General features: G+C 36.7%; 1 protein-coding gene across 1 annotated transcript; it reads left to right on the forward strand.

Moving 5' to 3' along the window:
* Positions 1-390: 390 nt before the first annotated feature.
* On the forward strand, positions 391-20,173 carry LOC131572566 (uncharacterized protein C12orf50 homolog). The gene is made up of 13 exons (XM_058825816.1): positions 391-399; positions 1,882-2,005; positions 3,974-4,147; positions 5,325-5,402; positions 5,499-5,612; positions 6,894-7,013; positions 9,627-9,734; positions 9,947-10,156; positions 11,592-11,681; positions 12,273-12,364; positions 12,925-12,954; positions 19,428-19,637; positions 20,126-20,173. The coding sequence occupies exons 1-13, from the start codon at positions 391-393 to the stop codon at positions 20,171-20,173; spliced, it is 1,407 nt and encodes a 468-aa protein (XP_058681799.1).
* The last annotated feature ends 4,743 nt before the right edge of the window (positions 20,174-24,916 follow it).

Genomic DNA, 24,916 nt, shown 5'->3' on the forward strand with positions numbered 1-24,916 from the left:
GTGTCGGAGGGTTCTTTCTCTCACACATATTCTCACTCCTCCCTCTGACTGTTGTCGCCCAGCAGGCTGTAGTATCTTTGTGGTATCAGAGATTTGTTTTTAAGACCACAGTTGTATCAGCAAGAAGTTGGGTATAATTTGAGCTTCACTAAATTGGTTTGTTACATTCCACATTAAAAAACGCACTATAATGGGCAACTCTTTGAAACAATCTGATATTCTGTATTTTACTTGGATGCAATAGAGAGAAAGGAAGATGTTCAGCCTGGACAGGTCATGTAGCAGCATCATGCTGATGTCCCAAGCTGGAGGAGCAGTTGGCAACTGTTAAAATGTAACATTCCATCCTGGCTAACAACTGCTCTCCGTTCAGTTCAACAGTTCAACCACATGGAGAAGGTACCACATGCTTCATTCAACTATTTTTTGCTTTAGCTGCGCTATCCACTGAGTTTTACTTCATCTGAAGGTTTGGTATTTGAAAGAAAACTGCTTTCAGGATAAGATGATTTGCCTGACTGCTTTAATTATAAAGAAGCTTTATAATTTATAGCTTTAATTCAAAGAAGTACTTACATTCCACCTGGTAAAAATCCAGGGATGGGTTTAGGGCTCTTGGTTATTCCATCTGTTTTTAAGGGTCAGGGTGTTAGGTGTTAATGCCTGGGAGATGGACTTCGTGTCTCAGGGGATGGCCCAATTGTACTGACTACAATCCAAAAGTTTTTGGAGATGCTGCTCTTAGATGTAGCTGTTAATGTCTGGAACTGGGAGAAACCTGCTTCCAAATATTCCAATATTTTCAAGTATGGCCTTGTTTTCATTTTAACAGTTACTCAGAAACTCATTCCGAAATAACCCCCAACCTGGTATTTATGGCTCTCAGGTGGGATGCCATTCACATCTGGGATGTAAATCTGAGTTTCCATATTCAGGGTAAAGTGCGTGAACACTTGCCTCCTTGGACTTAAAAGTTTATCATGTGTTTGAGAAAGATACCTCAAGTTACAATGATAAGTGAATTGCATCATCGGAGAGGACGCTAAAAACTGCAAACTCTGATAAGACAGAGATTCAGAACAATGATTTTATGTATGACTGACAGAAGTGACTCATGTTGTGAAAGTACTATCTCTGCAGTATTGTGCAAACTTTTTAGCTGATGCCACATTGATCAATAGAGGGACAGCAGCAGTATGAGTGTATATATATAAGTAAAGAAATAATCATTAAACAAATCCATGTAGCCAGAGTATTATTCCCATTAGCTTTTTGTTTGTCACCTTTAAAAACAGCTGAAGCTGAAAGATGGTGTCAGCAGTGTAATAGCAGCAGTGCCAACATCAGGTCCCAATTTTTTTTTCAGTTTTTGTTGGGAATCTTTCTGGGTTTTGTTTCTTGCCCCATGTTTTTCCATAGATTCATGTCCTTTAATAGTAAGGCAGTACTGGTGCAAGATTTGCACTTGTACAGCACATTTCATTGGATATTGATATGATTTTTCCATTGTACAGAAAGTAAACTCAGTGACATGTCAATTAAATGACTTATGAGATTTTTTTTCCTTCCCGGCAGCTCATGAAAAGTCTGCAGTAAGCTAAGTAGACTGTCTTACCCTTATTCTAATCTAGAAACAATTTTACATCACTGAAGACTATTTGACCTAACTCAATAACTTTAGAGGTATCTAGAGCTTATGATAAAAGTCATAAAAGATAATTTGAAATGTTGTAAACTATAAGAATGTGGTCCCACAAAATCTTGGTCATATGTTTATAGCAGTGTGAACTGTCATGTATTCAGTCACACAGCATATACTAATCTATTTATTCCATTTTTGTTGTTATATTTACAACACCTGAAAACTGTTTTCTCCTGCAGCAAAACTACAGCAAGTTCTCCTGTTTCTGGGAGACAGAGCCCGTAGGCTGTAGGAGGATAAGCTGTGACTTCTTTCACAGAAAACCCCGTAATATAAATGGACTTTATTTGCCACCTAGTAACAGTGAGTAAAAATATTTTCTCCACAATTTGTTCATTAGAGTAATGGAATAGAAAAAAAAAATGCCCTTCCAGCGCTTATGTAAGGTCAAGAAATGCACCATGGCAAATCAATCAGGTATGATCTGCTATCCCAGCAAGTTTAAGGGAAAGAAAGGAATTTGATTTGCCACATGAATTATTTTAGCTGTCATATTACAAATCTTCATACCTATTAGTGATAAAAAAGATGAAGTCACATTTAGGTTGCTGAGATCCATGGAATAAAAATGTTGCTTAATTTGAATTTCTGGTAGATTAAATCTCTCTAGTAGTTCAAATGGTTAGTATGCAGGTCATACTTTTAAGAGAAATCAAAAGTAGTGTGTGTGGTGGGAGGAGGAGGTTTGTAGGGACACTGGTATCTGTTGATAGAGCACAACAGGTATGGATGAGATGCCCCTTGTAGATAACATGAGATTCCAGAGCTGTTTGTGCAGATATATTTCCAGTTTGTTGTTTTGAATAAAATTTTTGGGCTTGAACATTGGCTACATGTTACTGAAGTACAATAATAATGTATAAAGCAGCACTCTTTTATTTGTGGAAAACTACACCATTACAAGTTGGGTTTTTTCCCTCATCCATTTCTAAGAGGAGCTCTTGACTACCAGAAATTCTGGTAGACAGCTGGAACCTGGAAATAGGATAAGAGTCCAGGGCAAAGAACAAAGATGTCAGAAGCAGGAATGAGGAGAGCAAGTCACTGTGAAACCTGGTGTTCCTGAAATTGCCCCAGGAAAATGTAGCCTGTCATATCTGGGCACGTGGAGCCTAAATAAGCACACAGGATCAAGACAAGGCCTGTTTTTCTGAGTGCCCATGCTGCCTTCAGCACAGCTCCCACTTACACAGCACAATCATGCTTTTGGCTGTGGTGCAAGTCAGAGACTACCCAAAAGACACTGTGGGCAAGGGTATCCTATGTAAGAGCAATGTCTGACAATCACAGCTAGAAAACAGACTAAACCCTTTTGCTTTTTACTGAAATATGTACAAGTTCAAAGCCTGTGTGCACCACAATAGCACTGTAAATACTAAACGTGCTTTTTTAAAAATTTTTTTCATTCTTATACTTAAAAATCTTGTTAAACAAATTTAAGTTTGATTTGGTTTATTCTACCTGGAGCTAAAAATAGCCTGTTCTGAACAGTGAAAAAGGCTCCATCAAGTTAGCGTTGTATCTTACACATCTCTCACATGAGATACAACAAATCTGATTTGCAACCATGTTATAAGAAAAGGTTTAACATGATACGCATGCTGCTCATAGGCAAGCAAGAGATGCACAAGATTAAAAACAACTGGAATAATTGAAAAATGCCCACACTTTCTTTTAGAGTGGAAGATATATCCAACTTTTTATTTTATTTTTAATTTATTTTATTATTTATTTATTTTATTTATAATATAATACACAGAATAGTATAGTTGCAAGGTAGTCAGCTCGAACAATACCCATAGACACACCATCTTTCATAACTTTTTTTAGTCAATTAATACAATGGCTCTTGGAAAGTGTTATCCCAATACTAAAGGCATTTTGCTGAAAATATTATGTGTGGAGATAAATTCCTCAGGAAAATAATATATTTTCTGATTAGGTGTAAATTATTTTTGTGAACTTCAAATTCTCTCACAAAATCTACACGTTGTACCTAGTAATGAAAGCTGAGATTTAGTTTGATATCAAAATGTATTCAAATTTAAAATGAGCAATCCTATGCTTAGCATTGCTAAATTCTTTGAAATGGATGCTCTAGGGATTAATACAGCATATTTGCGAATTTTTAAAATTGTGCAGTGATGAAAATGTTCCTCTTTTCAAAAGTCTGTATTCAGCAGTGCCCATGTCCATTCAGAGGAGCTGTCAAACTGGATGTGATACTTTAGTTTCCTTGTAGCAAAGTAAATCTAATGTTCTTGTCTGCAGATGTCCCATTGAAACAGGATGTCCAAGGAGGCATTCTGCATCCAGCCCATCGTCAGGACTCACTCAGAAGTCAAGAGAATATTTTAGTACCAATTCACCCTCCACTGATTATAAACCTCAGTGATGAAGAGGATGATGAAGAGGATAATGAAGAGGATGATGATGAAGACAACTGTAAACAGTTTTTTTTCTTTTATAAGCAAGTTGAATGGGTTTTGTCAGCTCTCGCAATATACTTCACAACTGATTTGTTATAATAACCATTACATTTTTAGAAAAGAGTTGTTGAAAAGTTTTTGGAACTAGTTTTTAGCTAATGCTTAAAATGTTGGAACTGGTAGTCACCAGATATGAGCAAGGTAGTATTTTCTAACACTTGTGATCCAATTCAAATGGCCATCAAAAACTATTCAAAATTTTGGAATGAAATTGCAAGTTTAGGAGGTACTTTTTTTCTGGCAAACAAGTGTTTGAACAAGGGCTGTATGCACTCGTCAACAAAGGTTAAGTCACAAGTTTTTTTGCAAAAGATGCTTGTGTGGCTTTAACTTAAGTAATTTTTTCAGCTGATTTACCAAACTGTGTAGGCAGTCTTATTTTTTAAAGAAAGTTATTCTTAAATCTAGCAAAGAGAATTGATGTAAAACTCTCCACTAGTTGAGCTGAATATTTATATATATATATATACAGGTTAATACAGTTAAGCCATTGACTGTATCTCACTTAGAGATAAGACATTCATAGGGATGGAAAAAATGACACATTCCTGGAGGGTGACAAGTGAGAGAATGATCTGCTTTCAGGCATACATTCAGCAAATTACTGTGCTGACCCAACCCACTTTGCACTTTCCCACTGCCTATCAGGCTGTCTGGTAGACCAGCCTGTCAGTGCTTCCTAACTTGGTTTCAGCCTGAGTATGCCACTTAAACAATATAGAAAGTAGGGCTTTGTTAATCTTCATAACCTTAACTGAGAGAGATCCGGAGCACTCACTTCATCAGCTCTGCCAACAGGCATTGCAGGGCAGTAATTTGGGCAGTGGTTTTGTGATAAGCACTCTCTGGCGGGTATAAATGAAAGATTATTTTGAAAATGAATATTTGAGATATTTTTGAATATTTTTGAATTAACAAAAATTTGTTTATTAAAATGTGTTTTAACTGCAATCCCATCACACTTGAAAGTACCTAATATTAAATCATGATTTTTCAGTCCAAAAGCACAGGTTGCAGTCAAAACCAAGAATAATCAATGACAAAAATAAAAGTCATTATCATATTTTATTATTAAGAATTATTGGAAGTCTTTTTATAGTTATCTTGTAATCTTTTACAAATATTTCCTGCAGATGTTTCTAGCTGGATGCCTAAGACTGTTTTAGATATTGAAGAGGAAAGAGCAATAAGGGATATATGCTATAAATCTGGTAAATATGAAATTAATCATTCTTTCCTTGAAGACAGTGCTTCCAATACAGTAAACTTTAGGCCTTTTTATTTTTCCCCTCTTGGGGCATGTATAGGAGAGTATTATGGGATTCAGAACCCTTACAAACACCAATCGACAAAAACTGTGTCTTCACTGTGGCAAGATGAGTTATTACCCTTGGAAACTACTGAACAAAACTTGCAGAAAGGCAAGTATTTTGATTTCTTTGGACTCTATTTACCACTTCTAAAATTGCTGTAATAGGGAGAAACTATTACACAGTTTTCACTTCCTCCCCACTTTTTAAATTTAGTGAAAATAAAATATTACCAAAAACATCTTTGTATTTGTCAGCAAATTACAAAAACACTTCATTCTTTTTTGCCATATATATAGTCACACCTGTGGGGATGTCCTGCATCAGTTGTGGATGGAAAAGGTAGAAATGGGCTACTAACACAATCTGTACTTTCCTGACACATACAATATAGGTATTTCATATAATTTAATGGCAAAGATTTATGTAGTCTAAGTTTAACCATCCTAAGGTTAGGGATGTAGTTTAAATTTCTCATCTAGGCTGTCTGGTGAAAATAGAGAGAAAGAGGAGTTCAAATGAATCTCATTTTTATTGAATCACCAGGCAGTGCCAAAGGGTGAGATGAGCCACTTTTCCAGAGGTGCTTCATGATCTCTGCTGGCTATCTTGGGTGTCTTGATGTCAAAATGTAGTGTTAAATCAAACTTTTCTATAATTAAATTTAGATTAAATACCTCCTTCAATTGTCTCCTTCAAAAGAGAAGAACGAAAGAGTTACATTTTGTTTTAAATTCTGGACTATCTAACATAAAATAATACAAATTTTTAAACATTTACCCCAGTTCTTGTGGTTTTTCATTTATTATTCTCTTCTAATTTCTAAATTTGAAATGTTAGTTATTACAATAGTTTGGATAAATTATTTCTAACAAATACATAGATGAGAGACTATATGAGACTATAGATGAGAGACTCAGTGACAAATGTGTGAACATACCCTTTAAGAAGTGTCATTGTTTATCATTAGATACATAAAGAGAAAAATACAGATATGTTTCCAAAAACCAGTTTTTCTATTGAGTTTTCTGAGGCTTCAGCTACTATAATGATATGCATTCTGACAATGCCATAAATTCAATTAGATAGGATTAATAAATATAATTCATGGGTAGTGAGAGGCTCATGAATAAGCAGGTAATTTATAGCTGGGTCTTTACTTTGTAGTCATAGTTTTCTTTAGTCTATGAATTATGATATTTTCTTACAGAACATGAAAGATAGACATCAGTTACACTAGATAGGATTCAAATAATAAAAGAGAAAGAAGGTTATGAAATGAGAGGTTAAGAGAAATTGCACTAAACTAATCATTGGCTCATAGGGGTGGGAGAGAGTGTCAGTTCCATTACCTGTGCTTACACACAGCTAAACATTCTGTTGCCTTTCCAGGTGATGGGAACACCATTCCTACAAGATTTAATAATACAAGAAAAGAAAAAGAGAGTTCAGAAAGGAGAATATCAATAGAGAGTATTCCCAGAACAGATCAGAAATCCTTTGAGAATGGAGGTAATATACTGTAGCATCAGCTTCTCACTGCTGAACATCATGTGGTAAATAACTAAATATGCATGCATTAAACTTCCCAATTTTGCATTTGAGTTATTATATGATCTTTATGGTCTAGACACTCTATCTCATGCTGAACCATTAGTTTTAACAATAAAACTCATTGTTTATGATTATATATTATGCTTCTTTTAGGTTTGCACTGGACAAAATCCTTTATGCAGGTTACAGTTGATTTTGGGAAAGAAAGGGTTCTGTGGAGCTATGAAAAAGCAAGTGTAGAGATGCAGACAAGTTGGTTAGAGCCTGGTGCTAGTAATGCCAAGGACGTGGGTTTGATCCTTGTATGGGCCATTCATTTAAGAGCTGGACTTGATGATCCTTGTGAGTCCCTTCCAACTCTTATATCCTGTGACTGTGATTCTGTGACTGTCTGAAGTGAAAATGCCTTCAAAAACTGTCCCTTTTGTGAGACTATCCATAGTTAAGGTGGATAAGCTTTGAATTTTTCAGTTATCGTACAGAAAAATAACGAAGCTGCAATCCTGCAATTTCTTTAACGGATCTGATCCCTTTCCATAAACTTGGTTGACCATAATGAAAACATACTATTTTGAGGAATTGAGTTCTGCATTGAATCCTGTCATTAAAGCTGAATAATGCCCCATTCTCCTGAATTTCCTTAATACTTAGTGGTATTCAATCCTTTTTTTCATAAATAATTATTAATTATAAAAATAGTAATAATTGTAGTATTCTTTTTTCCACCCTATTTTCCTATTTGTCAATGCAAAATAGTGCAATACCATGCTAGGGCTGCTTGCTCTAGCTTGGAGCAAACTGATGTGTGTCTTCTAGCTCCAGAACTGTTGCACAGTAGAAATATATCTTTCATTCTACATCTTTTCCTGTGACCTTTATGTACGAAAGTATCTTTAGAAAGATACTTTATGTCTGTATAAACAGTTACCACTGAGCCATTTTTTAATGATACTGATACTTTTGAATCTCTGTTCACAATTATATATATTTAAAGCTTTTAATAGACTATTTAACCATTTTCTCTAATTTTTGTGGGCCTTATTAAATCAGCTATTTGGTTTCATTGTGTTCATTGTATTTTTCTACTCCAACTAAAAACATGCCATTTAAAAAGCAGACTTTTTGCATTGTTCACCTTTCTCAGGGTGCTCTTGAGTACAGATAATTTTGTGAGACTCCTTTCCTACAGGAGGTGGTGGTTCTGTGATGCAGAGGAACACATTTGTTGATGGGAACAGATTTGAGGCACTACCTCGGGAAAAGGAACCAATTACGTCAAAGTATCCCAATGTGAAAGGTACTTCATTATTATATATTTTCATATTTTTAGATTCGATTACTTTTGTTCCTCTGCAAGTGTGGTGAACATTATCTATCTTGTGTAAAACCAATCTGAAGTGAAATTTCCATTAACAGAGTGATTTCTATAAATGCAAGATGACAGCAATTGTATGTTATGGTTTAATTCTGCTTCTTTCAGCCAGTTTGCATCCTCTGATAGATTAAATTATGAGTCCCTGAGTTACTAAAGTCTTTGATGCCCACGTTAGATCATGGGGAGTGCTGTGCACTTTCCACTTCAGACAAGTAAAACAGATTTGACTGCAGTTAGTATCTCCCAGAAGAGAGGACTTAATAAAACCAGTACAAATATAGTTAAGGAAAGACCATAACATTTGTGATAAACTCTGTTTATCAAAAACTAGTCACGTACAGCAAATTAACATCCCTACACCAAAGTACCTTAATGATAAGTTTCATCCTTTTCACAGGAGAATTCCAGAATGTATTTGTCAATGTATAAAATTTTATTGTGAGTACATTGTTATCCAGTTATTTCTTTGCAGTTTTAAAGGGGAAAAAAAGACAGATTTTTGTCTTTAAACTACCCCGTAAACTGAAGCAAAAGTTTCTTTTCATTTTCTTTTTATTTTTTGCCAGATTTTGGTCTGAAATGAGAGGAACCACAAGTGCTTGTTTACATTAGCAGGAAAAAAGGGAGAGCAAATCCTCATCTTCCCAAAGAGAAGCAGGGCCAGGAAAAGAGCGCTGTGGTTACTGTACAATGCAACTTTCCCAATGAAGTTCTGTTTGTAGTTTGAAGTGGGCTTACCTATGCAACTAGTGTTGTTGCTAATTTATCTCCATCATTTGTAGTATTTTGTTATGTTCATGCACTGCACATGTCCAGGGTGTATCCAGATGCTACAGGTAGAAGAAGTCATTCACAGTTCAGCCAGGCATCCTTTGAAGTGTGTGAATTGGTCTCCATAGGCTCAGCCATGGCCAGAGGTCCACATATATGCAGTGCAGAGAAAGGATGATCTGATTTTTGAATTTAATCTTTGAGTTGGCCTTCAAGATTTCTTCTGCTAGAGGAGATGTAGACACTTTTGCTTTCCTTCTGGGGAATTATACTTTTACAGTAATTAGCATGTGAAACCATGTTCCACCCAAAGGGACCTATTCATGAAGTAGGAGATTATGTTTTCAAAACACCACAGTATTCTTGGCTATGAACACTTTTTGTGCTTTCTGAAAAAGTGAATATGTATCATTTTAATCCCTCAGAAACAAACCACAATGAACTGGTAAAGAACCGCCACTGTAAGGAAGTAAAGGAAAATAAAAGGATTTCTGAGGAGCGAAGAAATTCAGCTAATGTAGTAACTGGCAAAGGTATTTTGAAAAAATCATCAGTTTATTAATTTCTGTTTAATAAATTGTGATATGATTTAGCACTATCTAGGAAATTTCTGTTCTTAGTGTCAAATATGGACATCCCATACTTGGACTGGTCTATCTTCAAAGCTTATTCAGTCTCCGGTTGCCTGCACTATGTGCAATTCTGAATAATAGGACAACCTTTTTGGTTGTATTTTCACTTTTAGGAATTCATACTCCAGACCCCAAAGTAAAACCAAGTTATCAACAAAGGGGTCAAAGTAAGGATGTTGAAACTGCTTCTTTGAGTCCATATGGGAGAGAAACTGGAAGATACACTCATTTAAATTCTCCAGAACCTCGACGATCAGCTTATGTAGTCTACCGGACTGTCACTCAAAAACCAAAATTCAATGGAACTCCAGGTGGGTCCCTGTGTACACAGAATTCTTAAAATGCCTGTTTATATTGTGCTGCATTCAATTGGGTCCCTACAGGTTAATAATAAGTCATTAATGCCTAAATACAGGCATGACTAAATTTGATCAAGTATAATTTTCACAAGTAGATTTCAGCCATGTCTGTAGACAGAAATGTAAAGATTTATAAAGCTTTACAATTTGTCAGACAGGATATTCATGAACAATAATTGAGCCACCTTTACGGCAGGAATTCATGGATGCAGTGAAGTGGTGATGTGCACAAATATAGTGATCCCCAGTTTTTACAGCATTTTTACAGTTTTTACAGTCTTATGTGACTTATTCTTTTCAAATATTTAATAAACCTTGAAAACTCCACCTTTAAGCTCTTATATTATTCTAACTGCTTATAGTAGAAGTATTTTTTGCAGTTGAATTTTAGTTGTGTCTCAAGACATGTTTCTTGTTCAATCTTATATCAATGTAGGATAAGAAAGAATGACCTTGTTTTGTGGCATATATTTCCATAACTGCGATTTCACTGGAGTTTTCATTTTTATGGATTTGTTTATTTTCATTATTTAGGATTTTTTTTTGTTTTGAATAAACAAGGTTTTGTGTCTTATTTACACTTCTGTTATCAGTTTAAGTGCAGTGTAAATCTTTGTATTTAACATTAGTATTATTTTTTCACATAAATTATGTTGGACAGAGGACTGAATCTATTCTTTCTGCTGTTCATAAAGGATGGTACTTTCCTTCATCTTCCTCTACTGTCTTCTTGATGGTACATGCTATGTCATTAATTTGAGGAAACTTACAGGTGGGATTCTGAGTCTTGCATCTTTCTTTCTGGCAATGTACTTCAGATTTATTACATCTTTTGCTTTATTTTTATCCTGCTAATACATATAGCCTCACCCAATTTAGTACCTCATTTGGGCTTTATTTGAATTTTTGGTTGCTGTGTCCATGACTTCTCTGAATAATCTTTTTTCCCATTTGTCACTTTGTCAACAGATTTAATGGTAAATAATTTAAATAATCAGAAATAAAAAAAGTGATTTCATCTTGCCAATTTCAGTCATCTCTCTTAAGCTGGGTTCATTCTCCATTTTGAGGTGCTTCCCTGTCTTAATTTCTAATAACAGGGACCTCCTTCAGACAGAGTAATGCCTACTTTAAGGTGAATAAAATAAAGTGAAATGAATTCCAACATTGGTGTTTTGTCTTGAGGACAAGTAGTTGTGTCTTTTTTCTTTTTTTTAATGTTTGCTTTCATTAAATGTGAACAAGGTGGTATAGGGATTATAGAGAGAACATTCTTTATGTGAGAATGCATTTTATTAAATTTCTAGGTTAAAAAAGAATAGAGCATTTTTGAAAAAATGTGAATCAACATTTTTGTTGTAAGAACAATCATTAACATTTTTGCTGCCTTTCTTTCCAGCAGTACCTGAATCCTATGGTCAGAAAAGCTCCAAACAAAAGAATCAGCCTGACAACAATAGGAGATTTTGGACACAGACAGAAAACTATGGTAATGTTTTCACATTGTTTATAAACTGAAAACTGTAGGATTATTAAGAAATTAATAATTTTAATTAATCACATTAAGATGGAATTAAAAGAATATTAAGAGTATTAATTTTAAATCAGTTTTTTAGAAAATGGTTTAATGCCTAATGGTTTAATGCTTTAATGGTGATTAAGCAGTATATTCTGAGGCACAATGAACTGTCTAGCACAAAAACATAATATAGCCTTGTATATAGGGCTTTCACAAGCAGGGATAAAACAGAAGCTATTGATATATTTGGGACAGTCTTTAGCCTAGGAACATTCCCTTTGTTAAAACCAAAGATGTCCGTAGCAGAATCTCCTCATTTGGAAGATCACATGAGCCTCATGGAAATGATATTGCAAATCTACAATATTGCAAATTATCTTTAAAGTTCTAGAGAGAGTCTGCCTTTAATGCTAGCTCATGTTTCAGATGCGATGTCTGACTCATCTGATGCATTCATTGAAACTTCAGCCAATGTAATACTTAATTCACATATCAGACTAAGGGAGTCTTTCCTGAAATTGTGGCTGAAATTAGGAAACAATGTGTATGTTTTTCCTACAGGCAAATATACTTCAGGATCTTCTAATTCACCAGCTTGGAGGAAAAGAAATCCACAAGCAAAACAGTTCTCTAAATTTAAAATAACCACTCAGGTAACTGATAGAAATGGTTACAATTTAGCCTTTTTAGGAGAATTGACATGCCTATGCCCACCTAGAAAATGTGAAAGTGCTTGTAAGACTTCCTCATTCAAAACCTGCAAGACTGATCAATCCTGAATAGCTGAAAGAGCAGTTTATAGTTTTGTTTTCAGTCATGTACCTTTGCCTGAATAAATAACCTGTGATTTCTAATTTTTTATAACAATATTTATATGAAAGCAAAATGTTTACAGTAAAATTAAGTGATACAAAAGGCAGGTTTTGGATTTTAGCACCAGGCAAACACAGTAGAGACTCATATCATAGAGATATGAGTTTGATCTATCTGTTTCTCTGATGGATTGTTCGTCATTCCCATTCATAAATTCATAAATTCCCATTCATAATTTCTTAAAACCCATTCATACATTCTACAGCTGCCTTGAAAGCTGAGAACCTCTATCTCATGTTTCATGTTGAAATTTTACTTCTTAAAATGTTTCTGAAGGAGCATGTAGTTTTACTCCAAGAAATTATGCACAGAATTTTGTGTATATCTGTTTTAACAGCAGAGTAAAGAAGACATGGAAGTGAATAAAAAAGGAGAAAAAGAAACATCTAAAGGGAAATAAGAAAATTATCAACTGGAATATCCAAAGATGAAGAGACTGCAAATTCCAAAAAGAAGGTGCAGGAAGGAAGCACACTATAGTGCTTCAAAACTGGTTAAAAATTCTTAAAAGTATGCTCTGCATGGTGACATATAAAGATCTATATTCACTAAGTTTAATCTAGTATAAAAAATTGGCAGTTGAAGTTATTTTTACAGACTCCAGCTCTACACCACAGACTGATAGTAATAGTTCAAAGAGAAAAAAATTCCAAAGCAGAGTCTTCCCTTATTATATTTGATAGCTGTTTTAAAGCATAACTCCTAATATGAATAAATACTATTAGTTATACTTAGCAGTTTCAGAGGACTTTTAATGTAAGCAGCAATAATGTAATGCATTCTAGAACGTGGTTTGCTGGTACAAAAGTCAGATTCCTAGATGATTTAGCTGTTTTTCCAGATGTTTGGGGACTCAGTCTGAATTTGATCTTAAGATTTTCCAATTTTAGCGCAGCAGCAGAACTGTGATATGAACTAAATGAACTTCACAAGAAATCTCTCAGAATTAACTGAGATATATATTTACATGCATTTCAAACTAAAATATGAAGATTTATATAAAGATTGAGTGGAAGACTGAAAAGGATTCTTTAATATTTTTTCTGAAGAAACAAACCTCATACTGAAGTGTTACATATACATGACTTCATATCTTTTTCTCAGATGTTTTTTCAGTTTTTTTGCATTTACTTGATCTTTTGTCATTCTTAGAACATAATCAGTTTTTGAAGAGAGCCCTTCAAACTTCTTTTCCATAACACTAGGATCCAGTAATGATCTTGGTGGCACCTGTAACTGAGAATGAAAGCATTTTGCCACCTTGGAGCCTTTTCTTCTGTGACTGCTTATAACATGAGTCTGGGTCAGATACCTTCCAGGATACTTCTAGCTGTAATGATTCTATTGTTCTATGAGAAATATAGTCATATGTTTCTCTGCTCTACTTGATTATTTCAATAGTGGTGTAATTTTTATTTTATTTCAAAATTTAATTTTTAATAATTTAAGTTAGAACATGCTGTACTGATTACAGACAATTATGCATCACTTTTCTTAAGAGGAGAGTAGAAAAACCTAGAGGATCTGGTTTAGCTAAGTAAAAATGTACAAAACAAGAAGCATCTTTTTAAAATCAAAGACTAGGTGTGTTGGAAATTTTCCCTCGACCTCTAATTCAACATTGATGTTTCAAATTGTAGCACGATGCCTTGCAGCGACATTTCACATGTTGTCTGCTTGAGGCAATTTAAAATCTTGGTTCAGAGGGCTGTTGAATCAAGTTATTTTTTTTAATATCTTGATAAAGGCTTTTAATTCCCTTTTTGCTTTTCACATAAAAGAAATATAAATTTTACATTTGCTGTTTGTCCAATGTCTTCACAATTCAGAGTATTAAATTTGATAAGACCATAAAAGGGCATGGGCAAATGTTACGCTGGTCTGATTTTAGCATTCTCTTAAAAAGGATTTCAATATTTAATTTGTGCAAGTGGTTAATATTGTTACTATATGTGGATGTGTAAGTGCAGGCTGGTCTGTGCTGCATGTGCTGCCTGCTGCTTGTGCCACACAGGAATGAATCAGCACCTCCTGTTTGGTACATGCTTGGTGATGACACTCCCTGCTGGGCCTCACCTTTATTTAGCAGCAAGTTCTCAGGTGGACATCCTTTCTGTTTGACAGCAGAAGTGAGGAATAGAGTTGGCTTCTTTGGGAAAATCCTGTAAGAATTCCAGTGACCAAAATGGGGTAATTTCACATGGGTGGAAACTGCAGGGTGTGCTGGGCTGGGGTCAGAGGCCCATTCAGTCCAGGGCTCCCAGCCTCTGAAGGGTCTTATGGTTAACTCTACTATCTTCCTTTTCTTTTTGGTGTGGTCTCAAAAAATCAGGACCTTAAGAGGTCTTTTATAGAACCTGAGCACCTTTCTGACTGGCATCATAAAGAACAAGGCACCTCCTGATATAATTTAACCCATCTCCCCACCCTGAAAAACCAACCCAACCAACCAAAGCCAAAAACCTCAATTTTCTAGCATCTTAAGATGCGAATATCGCAGCAGATGGTTGAGCTAAGTGTCAGGCTCTTCTCAAGGGAAAGACAAGGAAACACAGGAAGAAAAGGATGTGGCTATGAGGATAGTACTGGGCTGATCCTCAGCTTTTGTGGAACCACAGCTTCAGTACTCTTTTCACTGGAGCTTCCTGTAGAGAAATTGCAAATACTGGTTTTTTAGTCATCACTTGCTCAACCCAGAAATTCAGATACCAAAATATACCTCAGCACTGCACATTAAATATATGGCTCAACAAGATATTTACAGTTCCTGTGAGGTGTTAGCTGCTCTTGACAGAAATCAGAGGAGCATTATAGGATCAAGTGCTTTGTGATCAAACCTTTAATTAAGATTTCCCTTTCACAGCTTGAAAGACACTAAGATTCTCTATAATAATAAAAATACCTGCTTGTTTTCCAGATCACAGACACTTTCCCTCTTATACGTTTTAATCTTGTGTGATTTTCTCTGTCATTGAAGCCCCAGAGAGGAGCTGAAGGAAACTGAGAATATTCAGCATTTCATGCAGCGAGGCCCTAAAGATTGATTGCATTTCTGTACTTTCACATAATCACTGCATGACAGACCCTGCCCCACACTGATTTACACTTATAGTAGTTGAAAATAAGCTCTGAGATAATGAGCCAAAGAGCCGAGGCAGAGGGCCACTGAAGCAGGGTTGAACTTGCCCTGGTATTAAGTATGCATGGCCATAATCTGCTGCTGAATTGGAAGGCCCAGGAGAAATAAGTGATTTGTTGCTTTCACCCTAGACATGTTAAAATATGCTAATGTTTTTCCAGATGGTACTTCTAAAAGCACATCAGACATCTAATCTAGGTGAATCATATTCCTTAGTAAATAGAATAACAGTGCTACCAGCTGTATTTTGACAAAAGTTTGCAAAGCTTCCAGTGTGAGATCCTGCATTCCTTAACAAGCCTGGCTAAATTACTGCTATTAACTCCCAGCGTCTCAGCAGCACTGATATTGTAAATATTTTATTTATTAATTAAGGTAAGAAAGTCCACCTCAAATTAGCACCTGAACAAGAAAAACAGCTTGTTGTAAAATAAAAATGGAGCAAAATGTCCCTGGGAATTGTAGACTTTGTTTAAAAAGAAGGATTTTTTGAATGATTTCCCCTAATAAAGATATTTTCTGATGAAAGCTCCCTTGTACAGCAATGCATTATGTAAATATATAAATGTATTAAAACAACCCGAGTCTGTCAATCATTTAACTGTGCCTGCGGCCAGCAGGGGGCGGTGCAGTCCCAGGAATGGGTTTGAACACGCCCAGCAGGGCTCTCCGGAGCTGCAGCCTCTCCCTCCGCCCTGTTCTGCCAAGGTTTACTTCAGACAAAATGGCCAGCTCGGAGGAGGACTACAACACCCTGCATTCAAAATTCCTAATTAGCATTTTTTCTTTCCCCTTTAAACAGTGTGGTGATATAATCTCATTCTACACACTTTCCAAAAGGTGTTTTCTGTTATCTCCTGCTCTGGGCAGTTCTCACCACAAGCTGCTTCTCAGGGAAACTGAGAAGTCTTTTCAAAGAGATGTCCCCAGACTTAGAGTCTCCTTTAATCTTTCTAGCCTGGAAACATTTTAGATGTTTTTAAATGCCTTTTCTTTTTATATTTGGGGTATTTTACAAGTGGAAATAATGATGGAAACATGCTACTGTGATATGTAAGATTTGAGGCACCTGATAGCACGACAGTTATGCTTAAAATCCTGCTCCCTCTTTACTTTTTTTACTTCCTAAGGAAAAGGCTGTTAGGCAAGACTAGATATTAAATTGATAGGGTCATTTGAGAAGGTAAAGTGACATCCAAAACTCCTTAGTTCATTTAAGAACATACACAAAAGACACATTTGGGGGTTTTTTGGTGCATTTTGCTTTCCCTGAGCAAAAGCAATGTCTTCAGATCTTGATGTCCTTGTTGTTGCTGTTCATCCATGATCATAGAATCACGAAGGTTATAAAGGACCACCAAGATCACTGAGTCCAAGGTTTATTAATGAATTTCCAGTCTAAGGATGTGCTTCTTATGTCTTCTCAACTCATTCTGCCCCCCAGGACAATCTTCAGGGCACCTTTTGAAGATTATTATAGTGCCTCACAGAATATGCATGAAGTACAACTACTCTAACAAGACCCACAGTAATCCTTATGACTTCCACACAATTACTAATATTCTTAGATTCAAGTGTATCTTGATTGATCACAACAGAGTGGCTTCCAAGATTTTCATTGCAATATGCATTGCAGCCTGCCAAATTGATATTGCTCTTAGAGATAGATGAGGATGTGAAATGCTGCAAGACTTTAACTTTGGAAGAAAAATTTGCAAACTGGGAAAACAGTAGAGAACTGTAGAAGGTACAATCAATTATGGAAATGCAACAATCAATTGGAAGTTACATAAAACATGATTTGCATCAGCTCTTTCATGGGTCCAGTACCAATCAAAACCTTTGTTCTCTTTGGCTTTGGGAGTACCTGATGATGAAGGGAAGACAGAAGTCTTAAGTAGTTTGTGCTCGTAAGTACCAGACCATTAACATTCAGAAATTAAATATTTGTTCTGAGGGATGATTAGTTTTATTTCATTATGTTTACACCTGTAAGTCTTTCTCATAGGCCAAAGCACGTGTCAGCAAGAATAGTGCCATTACAGATTGGATGAATGGACTGCTGAACAGTCACTGAAACTGCCAGCTGTCAAGAGAAGTCTTGAGTCTGTTAAAAAGTAAAACTGAATCGTGTGCTGCTGTGTTTTTGTGTCCAATATGAGGAACTGAAAAATGTGATATTTAAAATATTTTGTAAATTACTTAAAACTGGATCATTGGGAGAGGGAATTGTTTAACATTTTGTGAAATGACAATGATATATTTCATAGTGAAAATGCCACATGACAGTAGTACTGAGATTCCTGGTACACTAACAGAAAAATATCCTTCAGGTAAGGCAGCTGCGATGTTTCAAGTATGGAAACTGGCAGATGTTTAGCATTTCTTAACTTCAGGCCACAAATACCTGCTGCTTGATTTAAGGCACTAGAAAAACTAGCAGCATGGCTTGAACTGAGGCTGCTGTAGAATACGTAGCCACAATAGATGAACTCTTTTGATTTACTGTAGTTTTATTTGCCCTAGAGTGCTCTGCACTATTTTAAAGTGACACACTTTCACAGCAGGCTCTCCTCCCCTATTGTAGCATGACTGATCCAATATTTGGTTTGCTGAAAAAAGCTGTTTTAAAACCATTATTTTAAAATCTCTAGGATAGTACACACTATCTTTATTTAAAAGGCAAGATATAGCAGCACCCAATATTTATTTTAATAGACTAGTAGCCACTTTTTAGATTATATAATGGAAATAGGTTTTTGATACCAGATCATATCATGCTTCTCTGAAGAATTTGAGATGTTCCTCTCAGCGGAACTGGTCTTGAGAAAACCCCCTCTTTCCTCTGTAAACTTCAGGCAGGTGGTAGCAAAGAGCTAATGTCCTGAAAAGACTGCTTCCTGACTGTGTGTATATATTTGTGTGTTTGTGTATATATATATATATATATATATATATATATATATATATATATACATATATACATGCACACACATGCACATATATATTTATATATATATTTTTGGATATATGTATACATTTTTAAAAAGTGTACACAGGAGCCACTGCAGTTTGTTGACTGAGCTTTAAACTATTTTGGGAGGGAGAGAGAGAAAACCAGGCTTCCCAGTGATGAACAATGGTGTGTCAAAACCTGAGGAGCTTGAGGAAACCACTTCTAATAGGATCTCTCAATCTACTTCAGGAGGTGTTGACTACAATGTACCACACATGGTTTGTTTCTACAATAATGCACATGGCATGAAGGAGAAAAACAGAATGCTTTGGCTCCATCCAAATTATTGATATTATTGGCATAATTTAAACCTGGTGGGATGAGTCCTGTGACTGAGGTGCTCTGTTGGATGGGTAAAGGCTCTTCAGGAGGGATGGGCAGGGCAGAAGAGGCAGGAGTGTAATAGATGGGGTAGAATGTATTGAACTCACAGCTGGCAATGGCACAGGTGAGATCCTCTGGGTGAGAAATAATGCAGGTGTCACCATGGAAGTCTGCTATAGACCTCCCAGCCAGGACAATGACACTGACAAGTTATTCTCTGAGGGACTAAAGGACATTTCCAAGGAAACAGCCCCAGTTCTTATGGAGGACTTCAACTTGCCAGAAATCAGCTGGGAACATCACAGCTGGTCCAACCTGGGCCAGAAGATTCCTAAAACACCTGGATGACAACTTTATGGAACAGGTCCTAAGGGAGCTGACTCGGAAGGATGCCCTTCTTCATCTACTGCTTGCCAACAGAGTGGATCTCGTAAATGAGGTGGAGATTGGCGGCTGTCTTGGCCACAATGTGATCGAGATTAGAATCTCTGTTGGCAGGAGGAAAAGTGCCAGCAAAACCTCAGCCCTGGACTTGGACATGAGGAGAATTGACTTCAAGCTGTTCAGGGAATTAGTGAGTGAAATCCCCTGGGAAAATGATTTTTTTTCAGGAGCTGGGATCCATCAGTGCTGCTCACTTTTTAAACGTCACCTCCTAAGAGCACAGGAGCAGGCAAATCCCAGGTGTCTTAAGTCAAGCAGACGAGGCAGAAGGCTAGCTTGGCTGAACAGAGATTTCATTTGGAAATAAAAGAAGGTGTACACCCAGGGGAAGCCAGGTCAGATGACGAGGGAAGAATACAGAGATGCTGATTGCCACTGTAGGGGGAAAAAATCATGTAGCCAAAGTTGAGTTGGAGAAGAAGCTGGCCAGAACTGTGGGGAACAATAAGAAGAGGGTTTTTTGCAAACATAGTAGTGGCAGTAATATATATAAAATATATATATAAAAGGCAGTGCAAAAATAACATCATCCTGTCACAGGATTAGAATGGTTGTCTTACAAACAGGGACAGAAACAAGACAGAGGTATTTAATGTATTATTTGCCTCTGTCTTCAAGATGGATGATAGACCAACGGGGTCTCAGTGCCCCAAGCTGGAGGAATAATGATTTTTGAACAGTCTTGGAAATCTGGAGAGGTCCCCGCTGACAGGAAGCTGGAGAATGTTGTCCTGATTTTCAAGAAGGGCAAGAATAAGGACCTCAGAAATAACAGGCCTGTTAATCTCATTTCAGTGCATGGTAAAACCATGGGAAAGATTATTCTGGGAAGTATTAAGAAACACCTAGAGGACAACACAATCATTGATCACAGCCAGCACAGCTTCATGAGGTGGAAGTCCTGCCTGTTGAACCTGTTTTTTTCCTGTGGGAGGGTATCCCACCATAGCTGATTATGTCTAGTGTATGATGCAATGTCCAACTTGTGAGGTAACATTTTCCTAAGGCCAGGGGATGACCTGCAATGAGTACAGGAAGACCTTTGGATGTGGAAGAGCACTATGGAGGCCTTCTGCCAAAAATTAGCCCCATAACTTTGTCATTGTTCAGTGGAAATTCTTTTCAGAAGTGACTGTTCACAGTTGGATTATGATGTGTGTGCCTCCTGATTTCTTTTATGAAGAGGAGCATGCTAAATAAAAAATTAAGGATATTGTGATGTCAACTCATACTTGTGAAATCCAGAGCTATTCAACTTGGGGAGATTTAGGATTTTCTGCCTTTCTAGAAGCCCAGAGTTATTGCATCTAGAGCTTCCAGAGCACTAGAAATGTTGAGTATTAAATTCTTGGTGCCTTTGCCCTGGAGTCTTGAAGCTAAATTGTCACTTTTACTGTGTCTGAGATGGTCTCTGACACTCATCTGCCACAGAAAGTTGGGATCCCAGACAGGAAAAAAATCAGTTCCCTAAAGGGAGAAAAGTCCTTGATAAGGAGTAACCTTAGCTGTTATTCCTTTGAAATGTCTTTTTTGAAATGTTAAATTCTGACAGAATACTTCTATTTTGACAAATTCATATTTTCTACTGGAACCAGGTTGTTAGAAATGTCCCAGCTTTCTGTAAATTCAATTTAGTGAATGTATTATTCATGGCACCCTAAATAATGCCTCTCAAAGCTGAACTTTCCCAGTCATTTAATTCACTACATAATCAATGTTTACCCAAGCATCTCTTCATTTTTGTTGTTTGTTTATAAACTGTTTGCCACATCCCTTTTTGATGAAGTGGTCACCACTGAACAGTGTTTCAGAGGAAGCTCTCTCATTGATTTTTATGATGGTGTTCACTTTCAATACAGTTTTTAACATCAGTCTTGTTTGCATCCTAACATTCATTCTTTTGATCAATGTCATGTATTGAGCAGGGACTATTATTGACTTGTTCACAGAAGTATCCAAGTCCTTTATTCCCCCTGCAACTGCAGATAATTTAGAGTCCTGTAAGGTGCATTAGTAGGTCAGATTATTCTTCCCAATGTCTCTCACTAGCTTTTCTTTCTGAGCCCTGCAAGGCAGGCAGGCAGTGATGTTGTAATCAGGCTTCCCCCCAAGGTGTGCAGCTTGAAATTTGGTCTGGGAGTCTGCAAACGCACTGCACCAGCCACTGCCCAGCACAGGCGTGGAAAGAATGTCTTCCCCACAGAGACCTGTCCTCTTTATCCTCAGTGTGACCCCACCTCCACCACCCCCTTGCTCTCAGAATTACTCATTCCAGCTGCAGGTTATCAGAGGAGAAAATACTAAGGAGAATGTGACACGTACTTAGTTCTCTCAAAGAGTTGTGCCTCAGAAGCCTAGCTTTTACTGCAGATTATGAGGTATGAAGAAATTATTACATGAAGTAATATTAGTACTACCCTAAAAATCATCAGATACATAGCTGGTGAGCACTATGATTTAGGATGAGAACTGGCAAGATAAGTGCCTTAAATTAAGTTGCTAATCTCAGTCCCATAAAATTGTCTGTGGCCTTTGCTTAAATATTCTACTTTTAAGGGAACCAAAGGCTTCCTGAAAAACTAACCTCATGGCTGTTGTCAAAATGCTCAATGTTTTGGGATTTTATTGTTTTTTAATATGTGCTTTTAATTTGTGTTCCTCTCTGCAAACTATCCTGTGAGTTGAGCACACCAGGCTGGGGAGCTGAGCACACTGGACAATCAACACAGGCTGTCTGGAACAGGCAAATACAAAGAAAAAACAACACACAGGAGAAAAAAACTGATAAATGTATGGTTACATGGTGATTTTTTATTTTTTTTTCCACCAAAAGCAAGAGAAAGTTTAATATTAGAGTGGTCAGCTTGGAAAGATATTTAAATGAATAAATTATCTATATTTCATGGATGAAGGTTTTCTACCTTTAGTAGGCAACTGCTGAGAGACCAGTTTACCCTCTTGGGCTTTTGCAGTGTAATATTTTTCTGCTTGTAAAACAAATAACAAGGATTAAACTAGATTCATTTTTTTCTGGCCAGTTAAAACACCCGGCTTCTCTCAGGTTCCCTGCTCAATTCTTCTTGCCAGTGCTTGCTCATAAAATAAATTTGTCAGCTACTAAAGCATTGAACTAGAAATGATTCTTTGCATACATTTATAACTCAATAGTAACACAAGTTATATTTGCAATTTAACTTTCAATTACTTCCTGGAGGAGTACTGTCCAGGAGAGAGCCTGCTCATCGTAACTTGCCCAGTCATGCCCTATAAGGATGACTAAAATCAAGCATCACAAGAGACCCTTCCTCCTGATTACACATCCTGCTGGTGACTTTTGCAAAAGGATGTAAATACAATATAACTGTTACCACTGAATAATCTAGCAATAATGGTCAACCCATTTTAAAAAACAACACATTCTCTCCCCCCCTCCACCCCATCTTACAAGCTGTTTTGATTTTGTTTTACTTTCCCAAGGAATGATCAATATTCAAAAATGAGAAGGAATCAAATTGACTTCTCTGCTACTCCCATGCAAACTCCACTTTTCTGATTAATTTATTGACAGCACAATGGCTAATCAAGGACATGCAGTCAGGATTGTTGAGATATACTTTAGCAGAGCTTAAAAAATAAGCTTGTTAATGGAGCATGAGAGCTGGCAGCATCCTGCTCAGCTTCTCTGCTGTGTTGGGGGTAAATGCATAAGACTTCCTTATTTTGCATAAGGTTTTCTCCAGCTAATGGAATTTAACTCTAGAAATGTGAAGCTGATAAATGGGAACCTTCCCTGTAAGGTGACACTTTGCTCTCTGGTTTCTCCTCTCTCACTGGGCCCCAGGAATTTCCCTTGGAATTTTAGAACAGCAATACCACTCTCAGGGGCAGCAGGGAGGATGGCTGTTTTTGTCAAGGTCTTAAGAGTTTTCTTTACAGTGTGAGCTGTAAGTTAGACAAAGAGAAAACTCAAGGTAGGAAAAAAGCCTTCAGCAGCCGACAGTCACTCTCCCAGGCACGATCCAAGGATGGTGATGTGGAGGTACCCTACAGGGCTGTTCAGGCTGATGGGAAAGAAGTGACATCTCAGTATAACCTCCCATAAACTATGAGGAGTGAGAAGTCATGAAAATTCAAGCTCATTTCTGAAACAAAACCACAATGTAGTCCTGTTAATTGAAGGGTAACCTAAGTGCCAGGTGTGGGCCAGGTAGAGACCAAGCATGAAGCACAGAAGTTCTTTGGGAAATGCTGGAGTCAAAATAGCTGAAGAAGACTCACCTTGGGGGAAAATCCACAGGGTACCTCAAATCATATTGAGTTATGTACTGCCTGACTCTTTGGCAATATCTGCTTTATACATACCCCAAGCATGAACAGGCATATGAGATGTCATGTAGATGCAGTGAAAATACATTGGGGAAAGTCCTCGGGAACAGCTGGATGGAATCTGGTTAGGCATGAAATGACTGGAAAGTGGCAGAGCTTCTGTACCTATTACAGAAGCTGGAAATATCTTCTCTTGGCACTGGGGATTGCATTTTGTATTCAGCTTTCAGATCAACTTGAGGTTTTAAAGAGATTTTCCTGGAAATGCATTCTGAGATTAAGGAGCTCTGTGAGTTCTTTGAAAATAATAAGTGACTTAGGAACAGGAGACAGAATTAGACAAAGGAGTTTAGGTCTTTTCTCCCTTGTATTTTCTTGCCTATTTTTCCACAGTGTTTACAGGAACTTTAATATTTTGTCAGACTTTTGTTCTTCCCTTGTTCTACAAGTTTCTTGGCAATCAAAACAGTATTTTACACAAGATGGTAGCAAAAATCAAAAAATATATGTGTCCATTTCTTTTGGGAGCTGTTTTCTTTCTGAAAGAAGAGCAAAAGCTAGAACAAATCATAGAGAGTAGCTATAAAATGAAACAGAATAAACAGATTAAACAGAATATTACTATTTATTTATAATTTATGGTCATTGAATGCAAACAAATCCTGCTGTTATAATCACTTACTTTGAGATGTTAATAGTGGTCAAAGTTTTACTTTCTCACTATCTTCTGCCCTTTATACTCTGTACTAACATAGAGAAAGTACGCAACTTTTGGCAAATTTCTGCTGTCATTATCACTTCAGAACTTAATAAATGAGAAATAATCTTCATTTTGCCAGAAGAAAGTTGTTCAACAACAATCAGGACATTTCTTTTGTGGCCAGTCCTCTCTGGCCTTGCCTGATCTTCTCCTATGAGACTCAGCTTTATCTTTTATGAGTTTAAAATCTCAGGTCTTGTGAGGTTCTGCCTCTTGAGGTCTTACAGGCAATCATTGCAATTATATTACTTTCTGTCCAGCCAGCCTTTGCCCTATGAATGAATCACTCATGAGCAGAATGTCGTTATATAATGTCAGTGTGA

Source organism: Poecile atricapillus, chromosome Z (assembly GCF_030490865.1).
Source record: "Poecile atricapillus isolate bPoeAtr1 chromosome Z, bPoeAtr1.hap1, whole genome shotgun sequence".
Classification (NCBI taxonomy): domain Eukaryota; kingdom Metazoa; phylum Chordata; class Aves; order Passeriformes; family Paridae; genus Poecile; species Poecile atricapillus.

Excerpts from the sequence above, each read along its gene's own strand:
- LOC131572566 (XM_058825816.1), top strand. Across the intron at positions 2,006-3,973 it reads TTATTTGCCACCTAGTAACA|ATGTCCCATTGAAACAGGAT; the intron begins GTGAGTAAAAAT and ends TCTTGTCTGCAG. Across the intron at positions 5,403-5,498 it reads GGATATATGCTATAAATCTG|GAGAGTATTATGGGATTCAG; the intron begins GTAAATATGAAA and ends GGGCATGTATAG.